Source organism: Macaca nemestrina, chromosome 6 (assembly GCF_043159975.1).
Source record: "Macaca nemestrina isolate mMacNem1 chromosome 6, mMacNem.hap1, whole genome shotgun sequence".
NCBI lineage: Eukaryota > Metazoa > Chordata > Mammalia > Primates > Cercopithecidae > Macaca > Macaca nemestrina.
The window spans coordinates 87,366,902-87,386,557 of NC_092130.1; the positions used below are offsets into that span (position 1 = coordinate 87,366,902).

General features: G+C 34.3%; 1 protein-coding gene across 21 annotated transcripts in view; it reads left to right on the forward strand.

Annotated features, from left to right (window-relative positions):
- Positions 1–19,656, forward strand: part of ARB2A (ARB2 cotranscriptional regulator A) — a 481,957-nt gene that overhangs the window by 124,130 nt on the left and 338,171 nt on the right. For 19 of the 21 annotated variants that reach the window (XM_071097861.1, XM_071097857.1, XM_011758778.2 and 16 more), the window contains 2 exons: positions 9,259–9,324; positions 14,924–15,115. In XM_071097861.1, coding sequence (XP_070953962.1) covers positions 9,259–9,324; positions 14,924–15,115 — 258 coding nt within the window. The remainder of the gene's footprint in view (positions 1–9,258; positions 9,325–14,923; positions 15,116–19,656) is intronic. The other 2 variants (XM_011758788.2, XM_071097858.1) reach the window with 1 other exon arrangement.

Here is a 19,656-nt window from a genome sequence, read left to right on the forward strand (position 1 = left end):
TGCTTTATTGGTTCTATAGGCTATGTGCTTGCATGTGCTTTTGTGGTAGCAAGTATCATTCTTTCATTTCCATGTTCAGTTACCCCATAAGCATTTTTTGATAGTGATCAGTTCCTTTAGTGATTGCTTGTCTGGGAACAACTTTATTTCTCTTTTGTTTATGAAGCTTAGTTGGATGGGATATGAAATTCTTGGCAGAAATTTCATTTCTTAAAGAATGCTAAAAATGGGTCCCCAATCTCTTCTGGCTTATAAGGTTTCTGCTGAGAATTCTGCTGTTAATCTGATGGGTTTTCTTTTATTGGTGATGTGATTCTTTTCCATAGCTGCCTTTTAAGAATTTTTGCATTGACTTTGGATAGTCTGATGACTATGTGTCTTGGGGAAGGTCATCTCGTATAGTATCTTGCAGGAGTTCTCTGGATTTCTTGTACCTGCATGTTGACCAATTTAAGCAAGATTAGAGAATCTTTTCTTAATTATATCCTCAAATATGTTTTCCTAGTTGCTTACTTTCTCTTCTCACCCAGGAATGCCAGTAAGTCATGGATTTGGTCACTTTACGTAATCCCATATTTCTTGAAGGCTTTGTTCAGTTTTTACAATTACTTTTTCTTTATTTTTGTCTGGGTTGACTTGGAAGGGCTCGTCTTTGAGCTCTGAGATTCCTTCTTCTGCTTGATGTATTATGTTGTTAAGACTTCCAATTGTATTTTGAAATTCCTGGCTGGGCACAGTGGTTCACGCCTAGAACTACTCACGTTAGAATTACGTTAGTAGTTCTAACACTTTGGGAGACCAAGTCGGGAGGATTGTGTAAGTTCAGGGAGTTCAAGACCAGCCTGACCAACATAGTGAGACCTGGTTTCTACAAAAATAATTGAAAAATTATCTGGGCATGGTGACATGCACCTGTAGTCCCAGCTGCTTCAGTGACTGAAGAAGGAGGATCAGTTAAGCCCGGGAGTTTAAGGCTGCAGTGAGCTATGATCATGCCACTGCATTCCAGACGGGCGACAGAGCAAGGCTGTCTCAAAAAGCAAAAGGAAAAGAAATTCCTGCAGTGAGTTTCTCTCTCTCTCTCTCTCTCTCTTTTTTTTTTTTTTTTTTTTTTAAGAGACAGGGTCTCTGTATGTTGCCCAGCTGGTCTTGAACTCCTGGGTTCAAGAGAACCTCCTGCTTTGGCCTCCCAAAGTGCTAGGATTACAGGCGTGAGCCACCACACCCAGCCCCATGTAGTGAATTTTTCAATACCAGAAGTTCTGTTTCGTTCTTTCTTAATATAGCAGCTGTGTCATCTTCAGTTTCTGAATTGTTTTTCCGATTTATTCGTGTTGGATTTCAGCTTTCTCCTGGGTCTCATTCAATTTCTTTGCCACCCATACTCTGAATTCTCTGTCATTTCAGAATTTTTATTCTGGTTAGGATCCATTGCTGGGGAACTAGTGGGATCATTTAGAGATGAGGAAACACTCTGGCTTTTTGTATTGCCAAAGTTCTTGCACTGTTCATTCTCATCTAAAGAGCTACTTCTCTCTCTCTCTCCTTTTTTTTTTTTTTTTTTTTTAGTTTGCTATCATTTGGATGGGGCGTCTTGATTTGGTATTCTTTTTTCCCTTGTGGGTATGACTGTGATATGTATTGTTTGTGATTGATTGGATTTGTTTCTGGGTGCTTTAAGGGTGCCAAGGCCCTATATGGGTTTCTTGGATATAGATAGGTTTGTTAACTGGCTTTCTGAGATGTTGCTTGTTTTAGCAATGTGATTTTGTTTGGTCGTGTATTTTAGGCTACAGTCAGTAGGTAGCACTTAATTTTAAGAGCTGGTTGGTGGGTGCAGGAGCAGAGGCAATGGAGAAGTGTGAAAAGCACCCTCCCCCAGCCAGTGTTCACCTTCAGTAGGAGTGGAGCCACTGGAGAAACTCAAGAAGTTGTCTCTTTAAGTCCATGCTCATAAACCCTGGCAGGAAAAGCCTTTGCCAAGTCCACAACAGTGAACTGAGAAAAGGGGCAGGGAGGCGAGAGATTACTTCCCCCGTCCTTGTCCATTCAGAGGCTTTAGTGGGTGCTTCCTTCAGCAACTGGCACCATTCTTGCATTTCCTTTGACCCAGGGAGGATTTTGGCAGGATTCGCTCCCTACTCCTTCAGTGGCAGACCATGCCAAGGATTAGATTTCTAGAAGTGAGATCTGCCTCCCTTCTGCTCCTGAGACCTGATGGGGCACTATCCCCTATTTATTGGTATATTTTAAATTGAGGAATCCAACTAATTATTCAGTTACATACTGAATACAAAGATCTTGAAGCCTCTGCCTTTCAAAATAAATGGTATGGGGATTTTAAATTGTATTTTTATTAATCATAATGAGCAAAGTGAAACTGAGTAACACAGAATATATAGAATAAATATTGTATTTTTGTTTTATTTATTTATTTATTTATTTACTGAGATGGAGTCTTGCTCTTGTTGCCCAGGCTGGAGTGCAATAGCACTATTTCAGCTCACTGCAATTTCCGCCTCCCAGGTTCAAGTGATTCTCCTGCCTCAGCCTCCCAGGTAGCTGGGATTACAAGCATGCACCACCATGCCTGGCTAATTGTGTATTTTTACTAGAGTAGAAACAGCCATGTTGGCCAGGCTGGTTTCGAACCCCTGACCTCAGGTGATCCACCTGCCTCGGCCTCCCAAAGTTCTGGGATTACAGGTGTGAGCCACCATGCCCGGCTAAATATTGTGTTAAAAGCGAAAGTTTATCCTCAAAATATTTTTAAACTTTCAATATAGTAAGAGCTTATAATATCAAACTTCATTTACATTTGTGATATACTGTAGTGTGATAAATCAGATTACCTGTTCTGACTCCTTTGGGCTCATTTGTGAAATCAGGGCTTCCTAAGCAAATGAATCATGTTAAAAGAAGATGCTTATGTAAAAGTAAACCATTTCCAACTGTTTTGTAAGTATCTATTTAATGTAAACATGATGTATGTAATTATTTCAAGCAGAAAACAGAGTATTATTATCACTTAAGTGTACTCATTATAAATGACTTAATTTCATTCTGCCATTTAGACAGATTTCTACTAGGCAATGATTTATTATCCTAATAATAAATTGTTTACAAATTGTTTCTTTTCTGTTTTTGGTTGTGGGGAGAATCAAACCCCAGTGTTCCACGTAACAGGTAGGTATACTTACTGCTATACAAGCATGGAAAAAAGGGTTTATTTTTAAATATTTTAAGCATTTAAAAGTTATTTTTCTTTTAAAATGTTTCATATGTTTAAAAACTTTTTAAAAAATATTTCTTTTAATGTTTTAGTTCATATTTTACTAATTCAGGTACTTACTGAGTCTGTTTTCTAAGATTTTATTTGGTTGAAAGAGGCATAAAAATTTTACAGATATATTTAAATATTTTAGAGTTTCTCTTTTGGTTCAGTTCATCCACCTGTACATTTAAAGTCAGGATTCTCTTAGCATTGACGTGTCATCTATAGGGATGGGCATGACTGGTGATGTATGGGTATTGGTGTTTTATGTCTTGGGCTGATGTTCTTAGTCTCCTAATAGGCCTAATAGAGACTTTTTTTTTTTATCTTATGTAGTTAATAAAGTTGTAAAATAAATATTGTTATTGCTATGAATCAATAAGTCCAAATTTAGTTTGTTACTATTGAGAGATTTTCTTCTGAGGAAGAAAGAATGAAAGCTTGAATATCTGGTAATAAAATAAAGTTCGTTTGTGTTTAATTAAAATTTTTATATTATTTACCTTACCTATGCAGTAATATATATTATGTATTACATTTTATTTCTCAAAAGGATCTGTAGTACCTTCTAGGAGGCTTCTTAATGTCACTTTTCCCCACCCCCTTAAATTATAACCAGCTAGAATAATTTCAGTGCTGTTACTGGACTAAAGGTTATCGTTGCTGGCTTCTTATTTAAGACCAGAAGTAATGCTGAGATGAATGAGGAACATGATAAGCACATAGTAAGTGCTTAATACATGTCAAAAGTAAATTCGTAGTAGGATGAATATTACCCTTCTGGTGGAAGTGTTCCGTGGAGAAGTGATTTTTATTATACTTCATTTTCCTTATTTCTATGTTTATTTCATTGATCACCCCTGCTCTCCTTTTAACAATTTTCTTTAATACCTACATGCAGAAACTCAGAGCTAGAAAAATTAGAGTCAGACTCTAATTCCTTGAGGGCATTACTGTATTAGTAGTCAGGAGATTTATTCCATGAATATATAATCTCAAAATTATTTTTCTGTCACTTCCATTGTGGATTCACTTAACTTTTATCTTTATGGCAACTTCTTAGGAATCAGAAGGAATCCAGGAAAATTGCCAGGTGTAGTAGATTTTTCTTTCCAGTGTTTCTTTCAAATGACACTAGACACTACACCTCTTCATGTGTAGTACAAGTACCTTATAACAGTATAATCAGTTCTTCTCTCTTGTCACTTATAACATTGCTGACATTCATTCTGCTTGTCTGTAAATAAAATACATTGTTACTGTTATTATTTTAAACAAACTGTTATCTGTTAGATCAAATAAGAATAACAAAATATTTTATTTTACCTTCACTTCTTTCTTGTCTAACACTCTTGTTTCTTTGTGTTGATCCAAATTCCTGACCTCTGTAATTTTTGTTTTCTCTGAAATAAGTTTTAATGTTTCTTGTGAGGCAGATCTACTGGCAAAAAAAAAAAAGAAAAAAAAAAGAAAAGAAAAAGAAAAAAGAAAAAAGAGAAAATTCCCTAAATTTTTATTTGCCTCAGAAAGTCTTTATTTCTCTTTCACTTTTTGAAGGTTAACTTTTCAGGATACAGAATTCTAGGTTGGTGGGGTTTCTTTCAACACTGAGTAATTCACTCCTCTGTCTTCTCATTTCCATAGTTTGTAAGAGAAGTCCAATGTAATTCTGATCCTTGTTCCTCTGTAAGTAAATTTCCACCTTTCCCCCACCAGCTTCTTTCAAGATTTTCACTTTGGCAAGGTATAGTTGTTTTTTGTTTGTTTGGTTGGTTTTATTTATCCAGCTTGATGCTCCCTTCACTTCCTGGATCTGTTATTTTTTGTCTGTCATTAATTTTGGAATATTCTCAGCCATTATTGCTTCAAATATTTTCTGTTTCTTCTGTCTTCTCCTTCTTGTATTCTCATTATGCATAAGTTACACCTTGTATGATTGCCCCACAATTCTCTGATATTCTGTATTGTCTTTTCATTCTTGTTTTCTCTTTGCATTTACATTTTGAGCATTTCCATTAACTTATCTTCAAGCTCATTGAGTCTTTCCTTGGCCGTGTCCAGTCTACTAATCAGCCTATTAAACCCAGTCTTCATTTTTGTTACAGTGGTTTTGATCTAACATTTCCTTTGGGTTGTACCTTGGTTTCCATGTTTCTCCTTACGTTACCTATCTGTTCTGTATGTGGTGCACTTTTTCCAGTAAAGCGTTACCATATTATAGTTATTTTAAATTCCTAGTCTGATGATTCCACTGTCTCTGCCATATCTGAGCCTAGTTCTGATGTTTGGTTTGTCTCTTCAGATCATGGGGGTTTTGTTTGTCTGTTTTTGCCTTTTAGCAGCCTGGTAATTACTTGTTGAAAGCCTGATATTATATATCAGGTGAAAGGAACTGAAGTAAATAGATCTTTAGTGTGAGATTTTATGTTTATTTGGCTAGGCATTAGATTGTGTTTATTGTTTGCTTTAGCTGCATGTCAGAGGCTTTTTGTTTTTGTCTCCTCTGTTGTCTTTGGGTTTTTCTAGGGTCCTTAAAAAGGGCCTGACTCTTAGAGTTATTTTAGCTGTAATCCCCTGGTATTTTATAGGAACTCTATTGATATGGTGTTAACTTAGGGTAGATGGGGAGATATTCTATAGTCCTCTCTTAGGTCTCATCTCTTAAGTGAGCTGGAGTTGGGCATTTCCCTTCCCCCCAGGTCAGCTAGGTTCTGATAAAATAGTTTCTCTTGAACTATTTCAGGCATTACTGAAAACAGTAGAGAGTTCTGGAGTGTTTTTAAATGGTTACCTTTCCCCTTCCCCAGCCAGAAACAAGAGAGAGTCTTTATGTAGTCTTCATAGTGAGAACCTAGTAGCCCTCCAGGAATAAAACTCATAAAAATTTGTCCCCTCCCCCTTAAGCTTGAACCTCCTCCTAGTTTTTAACTCTTAAGCTAGTCCACACCCCGCCAGCAGTTCCTCCACTGCAGTTTAAAGTGTTCTTACATTAGTACTGGCTTCAACTGAGGTACCCTGTAAACCGATTTTATATCTGCTTGTCTGGTCTCTCCATTTTCAGGGAAGCAGTTTGCTCTGTGGCCTCATTTCTCTGATGGATCTAATCAGAGTTGTTGACTTTCAGTTTTTTAAGCCTTTTTTCTTTTGTAAGGTCAGTAGTACCTACTTCCAAGCTCTATATACATCAAACCAGACAACGGAATTTCTCTGTTTCTTATTAGAATGAAAACATAACTTTAGAGCCTGCGTAGTCTCTTAAGCCTTTTCTTTTCCATCTATAAACACAGCTCCCAGTGAACATTTGAACACAGATGACATTTGGAAAGAAATACTTTTTTCATCTCCTTTTTGAAATTATCTTTTCATTTTTTGATTTTTCTAAATGCAGAGTGCAATTCTATGCAATCTGGAAGGCAATGAATGAGTCCTTGATGCTTTCTTCCTAAGTCTTGATTTAGCAATTAGAAAACTTTTTTTTTTTAAATCTTGAACTTGTATCTCCCTCAAAAGATGTAGACAGGATGGACAGAGAGGAGAATTCATGTACAATTTTAAGTATCTTCTGTTTCCCAGAGTATCCTGTGAATACAAGAAGGAATAAAGGTAGGAGACCGAAATTATAGTGTTCTATAAGTAGATGTGTAACAGACAGGTAACGATGTTTGAGTAGTATGTTAGACAATGATATTCAGTCATGTCCAGAGGAAAATAGAGGTTGAGACACTGCCATACCTTGGAGGGTTGGGATGAGGCCGTGAGAGTTACCTGAAGGAGTTGACATGTGATCTGTATTTTGGAGGATGACTAGATCTGAGGAGAGCATGCTGAACACGGAGAATTGCCTATAAGATAGACGATTTCATCTATGGTTGCTTTTTTCCTATGTTAAGGATTTGGAGATCAAAGCAAATTAGGCAAGTTAGGTAGTGTTTCCCTAACTCTTACTTGATATATAGTTTTATTACTTGGTTTGATATGTTGCAAATTCCAGACTTGCTCTATCGTGTATTTCAAAGCTAACTAAGCAATTTTTGAGTTTTGGATTATTTTATATTATCCTGTAGTATAAACATTGAGGATTGACTGATGGATCTAGTAAGAGCTGTTGACCTTTAGTTTGTTCAGCTTTTTTCTTTTTGTGAGGTCAGTAGTACTTAAATTTTTAACTCTCAGATTATGTCTCAAGTATTTTGCATGGTGGTAGAATTCATTTGGATTAAGTTTCACTGGTTTTGTTGTTACTTCAAATGTAAGGATATTTTGTGATTTCATAGATAGTAGAGTATTTTCAGAAATGTTAAACCACTCATTTTGCCAATCTTATTTAATCTATTTCTCTTAAAGCAGCAGGTCATTATATAACTTTATACATATGTTTAGTCTGAACCTCCACATTTTTAGTTTACTCTTATAAGTCTACAGTACCACTACCTCCCAGTGAAAGTATAATCAACATAATTTTAACTGCTATGTTGAAACATAAGAATACTATTAGTTTAATAACTAGCATTTTATTACCTAGTTCTAAGGTAGTATCATAGCTTTTGAAATTACCGTTACCAGCCAAGATAAAGCTGTTCTAGCATACATCTAATATACTGTTTCTAAAATGAAATGAATACGTATACATAGAAGAAAGAATTTTGGACTCCTTGAAGAAAGCAGGATAAAGAATCTATTTTAGATTACGAATACAGCACCAAAGCAATTGACATCTTAATTTTCTAAAAAAATCATCCTGTGATTTTGTTTCATAAAATTTGACTTTTAATTATGTTTCTGCTAAAATTATTCTCTGAGGTATTTTGCAGAGATAACTTAAGACATTTTGGAGTGAAGAAACACTCCTTAAAGTGACCATTAGTACCACCTATGTAATATTTGTTTTTATTCCAGATGTCTCTTTCCTTACTCTTTGCCTTCCTTAATAGAAATAGTATGTTAATTTTCTTTTGCTGTTATAACAAATTACTATAAATTTAGAGGCTTAAAGCAACATGAATTTGTTATCTTAACAATTCTGTAGGTCAGAAGTCACATATGCGTTTCAGTGGGCTAAAATCAAGGTGTGAACAAGCTGTTTTTAGGATCTAGGGGAGAATTTGTTTACTGCTTATGAGGGTTGATGGCAAAATTCCATTCCTTGCAGTTGTAGGACTGAGGTCTCATTTTCCTACTGCTGTAAACTGAAGGTTGTTCCACTTTATAAAAGCTACCACATTTCTTGGCTTGTCTCCTTCCTCCATGTTGAAAGCCAGCAATAGCCAGTTGAGTCACTTTGCATCTCTCTGACCCACTGTTCTTCTGTAATCTTCTACTTTTAAAGACATACACCACCCAAATAATCCTAGAAAATCTCACCATTTCAAGGTTCTAAACTTTAGTTATATCTGTTGATTCATTTAATATGTAACATAACTTATTCACAGGTTCCAGGAATTAGAACATGGACATCTAGGGGAACTGTGCTTCTTCCTAGCATAAGCAGTGATACTGACAGGTCCCTGACTTTCTGGATGAGTTTTCCTTTTCTGTTTAGAATACCTCTGACTTTTTCCTCCTCGATTCAGTGAACACAAAAGAGGTGTTGAGATTCAGAGTCACTAAGGTGCCATTAATATATTAAATATAATGCCTATAGGAAAATAATAGGAGAAACAAATTTTAGAAACACCAAAAAAAGAAAATATACTTTTAGAGTATTCTCTTGAAAAAGAGAAAGTCATGTATATTTTTGTTGATGTGTATTAATTTAATATGTATTAATTGGTCCCAATCCTTAATACAAAAGTTCATAGTTATTCATATAGCAGCAGGAAGTAAACCATTATGGGTAATTAGGAGTCTCTTAATATAATATAAAAGCATTCCAAGATGAAGAGATATTTACTCAGAGCAATAACTTGCAATCATTTACCAAAATTTATGTCAGTTTTGATAATGGATGACATTGTATCTTAATATGTTATTTCTTTCCTACTTAGATCATCACGAAGTATGTATATGAGCTCCTGGAAAAGGATTGTAATTTGAAAAAAATATCTATTCCAGTAAGTCAAATTTTAAAGAAATGTTTATTTCAAATGTTTATTTCCAAGTAAAATAGTTTTTAATTCAGAAGAAAACTTTTGTTTTGGGTTGACTGTGATAAGTTTAAATGTTAAGGTTTATTGTGTTGATAGTGATAATTTTAAATGCTTATTAGTATACCTCATCTCATTCTGCACAGTAGTTCTTATAAAGAATACTCTTCAGTATAAATGAAAAAAGTACCCATTTCTAGTCTGTTTGAAAATGATGACTCAATTAAAGGATTACCCTTACCTGTACCCTTTCTCATTTCACTGGAATAATTTATTTTTATTTATTTGTAGTAAACCAGTGAAATTTTTGTTACATTAAACATTCACTGTCTCTTTAAATATTTCTTGGTTTTTAAAAATATGTCTTATTTCTACACATAGTATGTTGTTTCCTCTACACATTCCCAAATTCATTCCTGGTGCTTCCTGTTTCATAACACTGCTCCTTCCCTTTTTGGCAGAACATTTTTTTGAATTTTGCACATTTTGCCATTTCAGAGTGAAAAAGTTTGAGATTTGTTCTCAGACTCAAATTGTCAAAAAAAGAAAAAACACAAACCCCTGTTTTTTAAATGTAAACCACAAAATATTAAGCTTTAAAACGAAGAGATTGTAATCATGTGTGAAATGGTGGTTGGACTAGTTTGGAGGATCTTTGCTGTCCCTGACGACTTTATGATTTTATGATATATAAGAATCTGGGATACTTGCTGAAAGTAATTCATTTAAGGCACACTTTGCATGTAGATAATTTTGTTTGCATGAAATGTTGCATGAGTTTAAAAAATTCTTTGGATAGTACTATTTTATTATAAAAGGGTTTGGGGATTTCTTAATATTGTCCCTCTCCAGAACTGATTCTGTAGTTCCTTTTTTAAAGGAAACCTTTTTATTTAATTTTCTGTAAGTAACCTCAAGTGCAAGATCACGTTATTAGTCACTCACTCATTTATTCACTTATTCAACATAAATTTATTTAAATGTTTTTTAGGTGATGGACACTGTTCCAAGTGCTTATGATGGATTAGTCAATAAAATATTATTCTGTATAACAGCTACATCAACCCTTGGTTTATTTGGAAACTTTTCTTCCTTTAAAGTCAAGATTTTAGTACCTTTCTTTGAATGAATATGCCAGTCTTTTTTGAATTTAAACTTACTGTTTTAGTTTTGACTTTAGGCCTAGCATTTTACTTCATTTAAACTATATATTGAAATTTGGTCTTCTGGAAAGTCAGGATAGAATTTTGTCACTTTGCTCAGTTTTCCTTTGTTGTTAATTTTGTTTCTTTCAGAGTTTCTGAAGAATGATATTTAAAGAGCATTAGGTTAATTTATTGATACAGCACAATTAATATTGAGTCTGTTAGTTCTATAATACTTCTAGTTCCAGGGAACCCTTAAACTCACTTCAGTCTCTAAATTTCTAGAACAAATCACAAAATAATTGGCTGTATACAGCATGTTATATGTTTAAGTTTCATTATTGATCTTTATAGATGGAAGGGAACTTTTTATTATGGATCAGATTATCCTTTGATTTTAAATTTGGAATATAAAGCTAATAAGCAAGACAGATTTACTTTATGTGAAACTTAAGCATCATACCCATCTTTGGTTAATAAAGTTTCCCTTATTTTGTAAACTTAAAAAAGACTCTAAATTTTGTCTTAGGAAATTAGTATTTCCCTTTAAATTATCACATATTTGGTATCATTGTGACACTTTTCTTCACAACTGTTTTTTAGTAGCTGTTATTTTTCTCCTGAGGTCTCTTAAATCTCAGAGTGAAAGTGGGTTTTTGTATGTGGGTGTGTGTAAATAGTTGTTCTTTTTACTTAAAGAATACCATCAAACCTTTGTTTTTTCCCTCGTGATGAACTCTTTCAGTTTTATAGTTAAACTATTTTAAAAGGGAAAAAGAACCATTTTTTTTTTAAATGACAGCACTTTGTGGAATCCATGATTTGATTTGATAGTAAACAGTATGATCATGCCTATGTTTACCCCACATCTCTCATAAATAGGCATAAAGTGTTCTCAATTATAGTAAAATATCTCATACTTGTATAGAACACTGGAGACATGAATTAACAACTTCACTACAGATTTTCACTTAGTTTATTACATGCATCATGTTTCAGCAATTAATGGTGTTCATGAGTATTCCACAATGAATTGGTAACTGCTAAAAATTGTTTGGTGCAGTCTCACCAACCAAAAGGTGTCTGAGGTTGATTTGTCAATAAAGTGAGGTGATTCGCGCATGACCATTATCTGTATTCCTTAATGAAAGCTTAGCTTAATAAATTACCACTGTTTGAAGATAAATGGCCTTGGAACAGCCATATGTTCAAACTTAATTAGGTTAATGAAGAAGAAATTATTTTATTTCTATAGATACCTTACTATTTAAAATTAGCACTAACTTAGAAAGTACATTGTAGTTACCATGTGCAGAGTCAGAGTTCTATGTAAACTGAGGTGTATATTAGCCAATGACCAGCTGAAATACTGCTCTTACCCCTTAATCATTAATAATATTACATTATTCATCTTCATTGTTGTTTTTCTTTAATATTTTGGTATTCTCATATTTTGAAAGTCAACTTTTCTCAGTGTTCAAGTAAAACTTTCATTTATTCATGGTTACCTTAATTTATAGCCCCTTAAAAATTCTATAGCAGCATTTTTTTTTAATGTGATTCTATTTTCCCTCTTTTTTCTGAGACAGAGTCTCACTCTGTTGCACAAGCTGAGTGCTGTGGTGCAGTCATGGCTTAGTGCAGCCTTGACTTCCTGGGCTCAAGCAATTCTCCAGCCTCAGCCTCCCAAGTAGCTGGGACTACAGGTGCGTACCACCATGCCCGGCTAATTTTGGATTATTTGTAGAGACAGGGTCTCACTATGTTGCCCAGGTTGATCTTGAACTCCTGGACTCTCAAGTGGTCCTTTATCAAGCAGCATTTTAATACAAAAAATATATTTTTATCATCTGAAAATAAGTTTCTTTCAGTTTTAAGTGATTACTGTGGACTTCAAAGTGCCAGTATTCCATTGCTTAAAAAATTGACTCAGTTTCTTGGTAACAGGGGACTTAGTCAAATAGGAAAAAAGACAGTGATCAGCACCTACTGGAATATCTGTACTACAGGTTTTTACATTAAGGTAAATAGGTATCCATCTCCATAGCCATTCCAGGATCCATTAAGGCCTCACTGACCTTAAGAGACACTTTTCTTTGTGCGTGTTTAGACATCCTGTTTGGTAATTGAATGACTACAAACCCCTGTGGCGTCTTTCTTGTTATACACTGACAGCTTTGCCTTTCAGTTTTTAAATTTTGTTCTTATCATCATTACCTTTTTTATTTTTAAGCCTCTTTAACTGAGCAATTCTTCTATTTTCATATAATGTTCCTAGGTAAAAGGGAATTTTTCTTCTTAGGTTTGGTTTTCCTGTGTCTCTCATCCACTTATCTTTCTGTGTGGCTTTAGTCATATTTATTGTCGTCATTATAATTTGTTTACTCTGGACATAGCATGCAGCTGAAGCTAATATGATTGTGTTATATTTCATATCTCTCTTCCTGTATTTTTAGCTATTGCTAATAAAATTTTAGTTATGTCATTTTAATTCTTTAACATTGTATAGCTCTTGTAAAATTCTCTGTAATTATGTACTAGTTTAATCTTCAGTATATGCTTTCTGAACCAGGCAAGTATTATAACCATTTTAGAGGATCCATTATTTAGTTCTTTAACATTGTATAGCTCTTGTAAAATTCTCTGTAATTATGTACTAGTTTAATCTTCAGTATATGCTTTCTGAACCAGGCAAGTATTATAACCATTTTAGAGGATCCATTATTTAGTTAAATGCCTTTTATCTAAAGGAAGTCACTGGTGAGACCTGATAAGATTCCTCATTCCAAAAGTTTATTGTTTTTGATTACTGAGTGCCTACAATGTGCTAGGTTTTGTTGTAGGTACTGAGACTACAGGTGGATACAAACCAGAGAACTCTGTGCCTGCCCAGACTTACATTCTAGTGAAAGGAGCAGGCGGTGAATAAACACACTTGCAAAAATATAGAGTAAAGCGTACAATATGTTAGATCTTGGTATGTGCCATGGAGGAAAATAAAACAGGGAAAGGGACTACAGAATTTTCAGGGACATGTTTGGGATTTTAAATGTGGTAGTCAGGGAAGGCTTCAATGAAAAGGTGTTATTTCTTCTTTAAGCCCTGTGTCCATGCTGCTCTTGCTGAAATAAGTGCCATTTTTGCTCTGTTTGCACAGATGCCTAAGCCATCTCTTACTGAAACTAGCCTGATTGTTTTAGAAGTACAGGTATTTTATTTTGTTTTTCTCTTCCTAAGTGTAATGACTGGGAATATTTAGAATCCAGGGCTTTTTTTTTTTTTTTTTTTTTTTTTTTTTTTTTTTTGTGGCATCTAGAGTTTTTGTATACTTCCTGTTTTGATAATTGTATGGAACATATACAGTTGCCAAAGTGAAGAGTTATTGTGTTACACAGTATGTGGATTGACCTTTATGTGAGAGTGTGTAACCAGCCATCAGAATGTCAACTTCCTGCTTGATCTGGCTATCCAAAGGCTTCAATTTCCAGTCACTGGCCAGTGCTGATGTGGAATACCACTCGGTGTGTCATGGCATATGTAACAAAAGGTTGCGAAGTTATCTCTTTCTAAAAGTGTTTTGTGTCTTTCAAATGTAAATCATACATCATTTAGTTAACAATCTAAATATTAAGTACAATCAAAATGGATAAAAATATTTTTTATTCTGTAAGTAACTAGTTTATAAAGTAAGCTCATTGGAGTACATAATGTGACTTTGTAAAAACAATTGTTATATAATCCTGTGTTCACACTCTGAATGAAATTTGGAAGTCCATTTACATAGATCAGGTAAGAATAGAATAGATGGTTAGTTTTTAAATAGTTACCTCTTCTTCCCTTTAAAAGTTTAGTGGTATTCCTGGCTGATATATTTCTATGATTTTCCAATATATCTCCAATTTCAGTTTTCTATTTTTTATTATAGGTGCAATATATTTCTGTTATACAACTATAGACTTATAGTTGTGTGACCATGGGCAACTTATTTAAACTCTCTAAGCCTCAATGTCTTCATCTGTAAATCAGCATAGTAATAGTGCCATCTAAATGGGTTGTTATTGAATGAGATAATGTTTTTAAAACAGGTAGCATAGCAGTTAGACTATAGGAGGCACTAAAAAATAATTATTTGTATTTACAATGATAATATAATACTAAATATACAATAATAATGAAGAGAAATATATTACCAATATTTTTTATATTTTTGTATTTAAATTACTATCATGTCTTGTCCCATCCACCTAATATATAATTGTTAATCTCTACCGAATATTTTAATTTTGTGTTAAAATTGTTTTTTACACCTATAATTCTATAGTAACCATTTAATACTTTATAACAGCCATTGGTTGTTTTTCATTTATGTGTATACCTGATCAGAAGACATTTCTTTATTATTTAATTTTATTTAATTACAGGTAGATGCCACTGAGAGTGAACCAAAGAGTTTTATCTTTATGAGTGAGGATGCTTTGACAAACCCACAGAAACTGATGGTTTTAATTCATGGTAGTGGTGTTGTCAGGGCAGGGCAGTGGGCTAGAAGACTTATTATAAATGAAGACCTCGACAGTGGCACACAGATACCATTTATTAAAAGAGCTGTGGCTGTAAGTACAATTTCCTGGGTTTTTTCTTTTTTTTATTTTTATTTTTTGGCATTTTATAGTACTGTTTTATTATATGATTTTATGTTTCTTCAAAAAGTATATCCTAAGCATAATCTTATCTTCAGGTTGTTATTATTTATTTTACTTGTATGAAAAATTATTCTGCATTATTTTGAGTTACAAAAGAAAAACAAAGTGGCATCTTGAGCATACAGAGATTTAAATAATGTATTTTGAGTGAATTATTTTTCTAAATATTTTTAATCCTGTGAAATGTCAGTTAAACTATCAAATGTTTATCAACATTATTGAAAATACTTCTGACAAAAATATCATGACTGCTTTTGTAACCCTTTGCCTACCTAATTTGGTAAAGTTAGAAACTAAAGGAGATCTGCTGCTTTGAATTAATCTCTTATTATTTAAAGGAAGAGTTGGAATAACTAAATCTTTTTTTTTAGAGCCCGCAAATAAAATGCTTTAAGCATGAGATGCAGACATACAGAATGGCAAAATGTAATCTTTAATGAATATTTTATTCTTATTTGCATTCAAACTTTTTAGAAACTTCTTTTTTAAAATTGTATTCAAGATTTCTTGCAATAGTGAAATGTTTTTCTGACATAATATTGGCATATTTTAATGTTTGGCTGCTTTTGTTTTATTATTGCAATCATAAGTTCTATAGTGAACAGCCCAATTTTGCAAAGTATGAATTTCTTTCATGTGAGTAGTTTTTTTTTTTTTTTTAAGAAAAACATGAACTGATACCTTGTATAAAAGACTTTTGTAAAAAGTAAAGGAATATATGTGTCCATGTTGGCTTTATTTGTTTTATTTATAATAATTATTACATTTTTGTAATTAAAATTGGAAAGGATTTCTTTAATACGCTAATGGTTACAAAAGTCAAAGGTCACATCTTCTCTATTCTGTAAATCAGAAATGATAATATAAAGGCTCAGCCCAGCTCCTAAAGAACATTTTGGTTAATAGATTTTGAAACTGTTAAAATGCTGAAAGTAGAATTTCTTAAATTAACTATATGGTTTTTCGGGGTTTTTTTTCCACTTTTCATGGATAGGCAAAGAATGCAAAGATACTACTTTCGATCTGATTGCTTATTTCGATAGTGTGTATTTTAGTAGAATTGAAGTAACTAAAATAAATTGAAGTTTAGACTAAGTTAACTCACCTAAAGTATTATGTTTAAACTGTTTCGGATTTCAGGTTTTAAATAGTTAAATGAACTTTCTCTCTGACACATTTGTTTGTAGTTAGAACAGATCCTGTCTGTATTTTCGGAAGAACATTATATGTAAAATGTGTTCACAATTTGATGATTATTTGAAAATATAACTTAGTAAAGAAAATCAGATGCTTTCAACGTGCCAGTGCTAGGTGAAATATTTTATGTAGTTATATTGTCTCTGCTATAGATCACCTGAGCCTTTCCTATTCTGGAATATTTTATTGTTGTGTAAGGATTTCGAGGGGAAAGTCTATATGGAAAACCATGCCAAACATGTTTCTTTGAACAAGCTTTCTATTGATATCCCAAACAGGAGGGAGGAGGTTTGTCAGTGACATTACAATAGTAAGTCGTTTTGTTCTTATAAGCAGGAATAGTGTTTTGGGAATAACAGCATTTCACCGTCTTGAATTTTTTCTTCTTAAAAAAAAATGGCAACTCATGATTCCTTGAAAAGAAGCAACTGATTTCTCAGCATGCAGCACACATAGAAATTTTAGTTTATATATTTAATACTCTTTATTTTTTTGAAAAAATGAATGTGAACGTTATTATGGTAATTTTCTTCATGGTGATTTAGAAACAGATCACTTTTAAATTTGGATAAAGTGATTTTACTACTTTGGCTTTACCTTTTCATAATGTTTTCTTGAAGGGTTGCTCTGTGGGTGGGGAGGGGTTGGTTAAGGGAAGGATGACGGTATTTTAAGAGGCAGACAGAGGAAGACTAATAAACAGGGAATAAGAAGCCGTCCCATTCTTACTTTTTTTTTTTTTTTTAAATCAGGTTAGCTCTGCTTTTGTTTTTATTTGTTTGAACTTTTTCTGAAGCTATTTAAAGAAAGATTTCCAAAATTTTCAAAAAGTTAGAACCTCTGGTCTATTCTTCATGGTCTGTGGGTTTTCATATCACAATTGAAGTAAATTCTGATATTTTGGGGGCCACACAATACTATCTTTACTCAGTGTTATTAATACTATTTCCTTATATTCCTTGCAGATTTTTGGTATAAGATTGAAATTCCTAAAATTGGATTCCTATCATTGTAAGGTTGAAACTTTTTTTTCAATAGTAGAGCCCTGTCTAAGTGGACTAGTTTGTGAACAGTATTAAGTTTTGTGAACAGTATTAAGTTTAAATCTGTGAAGCCACTTAGGTTGAAAGGAGGGCATGGTGAATATTGGAACCACTCCCACAACAGCCCCTGAGATTTCTTCCCCAAATGCCCCAGGGCTGCACAGGTCATAGTTTGAAAATCATAGGTATTCTAATCCTTGCGTTTTAGATTCTTCAGGACTTTATTATCAAAAGTGTATTAAGAGTTCATGTTGGAGGAATGGTGCATATCAGATAAATCCCCACAAGTGCTTCTGAGGTTGCCATTGCTAATATTCTTGATAGGCTTCATTGCATAATATGTTACCTGGAGTAAGAAACAGTATTTCACATAGCCAAGTACCAATTATTCAGCCTCTGATAGTGCAGCTTTAGAGTTACTCATATTTGTTTCTTCTTTGATGACCTTTACTCACATACACCTTTTTAGGCATTTCCACTGGTCTCTAAAAAAGGGTAAAAAGCAGGCAACTGTATTCATGCCCAAGAGGCAGTGGTAGGAGCAGCTATTGATGTGGTCCAGTCCCAGAGTGAGCACAGGGGCCTGGCCCACTGGGACCCAGCTTCCATAGCAACCCGGGCCGGGTAGTCTCACACGTCTGAAGGTTTATTTATATTTCTCAGGCTCTAGCTCTAAGGGGAAATGTAGAACTTGATGGCAGTTGTATTTATGAAAACAAGGATTGAGAAGTTATAGAAACTATTTTGTAATAAAATCAGTAAAAAAGTAAAGTTTAAATTACAAAAGATACTTTCAAAATACTGTCTATAAGTGATTTAGGTATTAATTTTAATAATTTCATAAGAAGTCTGATTACTTCACTAGGATAACATTTTCCCTAATTTCTCATAGATGGATTATTCAGAAGAATCTGCTATGTCCATAATTACTTAGATTATAATATTCATGCTGTTATTTCTGAGGTTTAAAAATTAATGCTATTTTTATTAATGTAATTTATACAGTTTGGCTTCCATAACATGGTGGACTGGGCTTATCAATATGAACTTCTCCCATTAAACACGCATAAAAACAATGAATAAAATGTAACAAAAATACTAAATACCTAGTTGTATATGAATGTTCAAAAGACAGAGGAGGAGGAGAGTGGAGGCAGAGGAAGATGGCTAAATAGAAGCCTTCACCAAATGTCCTCACTGCAAGAACACCAAGTTAAACAGCTGTCCACACAGAAAAAAGCACCGTCATAAAAAACAAAAATCAGGTGAGCAGTCACAGTATCTGGTTTTAACAGCATATCACTGAAAAAGGCACCGAAGAGGGTAGGAAAGATACTCTTGAATCACTGAAGCCACCCCTCCCTTGTGTCCTGGCAGCAGCAGCATGGTGTGGAGAGAGAATCTGTGCATTTGGGGGAGGGAGAGCACAGTGACTGTGGGACTCTGCATTGGAACTCAGTGCTACCCTGTCGCAGCAGAAGGCAACACCAGGCAGATCTCAGTTGACACCCATGGAGGGAGTATTTAGACTGGCCCTACCCAGAGAGGAATTGCCCATCCTAGCAATTGAAACCTGAGTTCCAGCAAGCCTCACCACCATGAGCCAAAGTGCTCTGGGGTGCTGAATAAACTTGAAAGGCGGTGTAGGCCATAAGGACTGCAATTCTTGGGCAAGTACTGATGCTGTGCTGTGCTGTGCTGTGCTTAGAGGCAGTAGACTTAGCAAGCAAGCAAGCAAGCAAGCAATCAACTGAGATACCAGCCAGGGCAGCTAGGAGAGTCCTTATGCACCCCTCCCCCAATCCAGGCAACACAGCTCGCAGCCAGGAGATACTCCTTCCCTCTGCTTGCGGTGCTTGAGGAGAAAAGAGGGAAGGGTAAAGAAGACTTCGTCTTGCAACTTGGATACCAGATGAGCCACAGTAGGATAGGACACTGGGCAAAGTCCTGAGGCTTCTATTCCAGACACTAGATTCCAGGAGTATGGAATACTTCCAAACTCGTTCTACAAGACCAATATTACCCTGACACCAAAACAAGACAAAGACACATTTAAAAAAAAAAAAAACACACAGACACACACAAAATACTACAGGCCAGTAATCCTGATGAACAGGATGTAAAATTCTCAACAAAAAACTAGCAAGCCAAATTTAACAACATTTTAAAAAGATCATTTATCATGGCCAAGTGGGCTTTTGCTAGGATGGT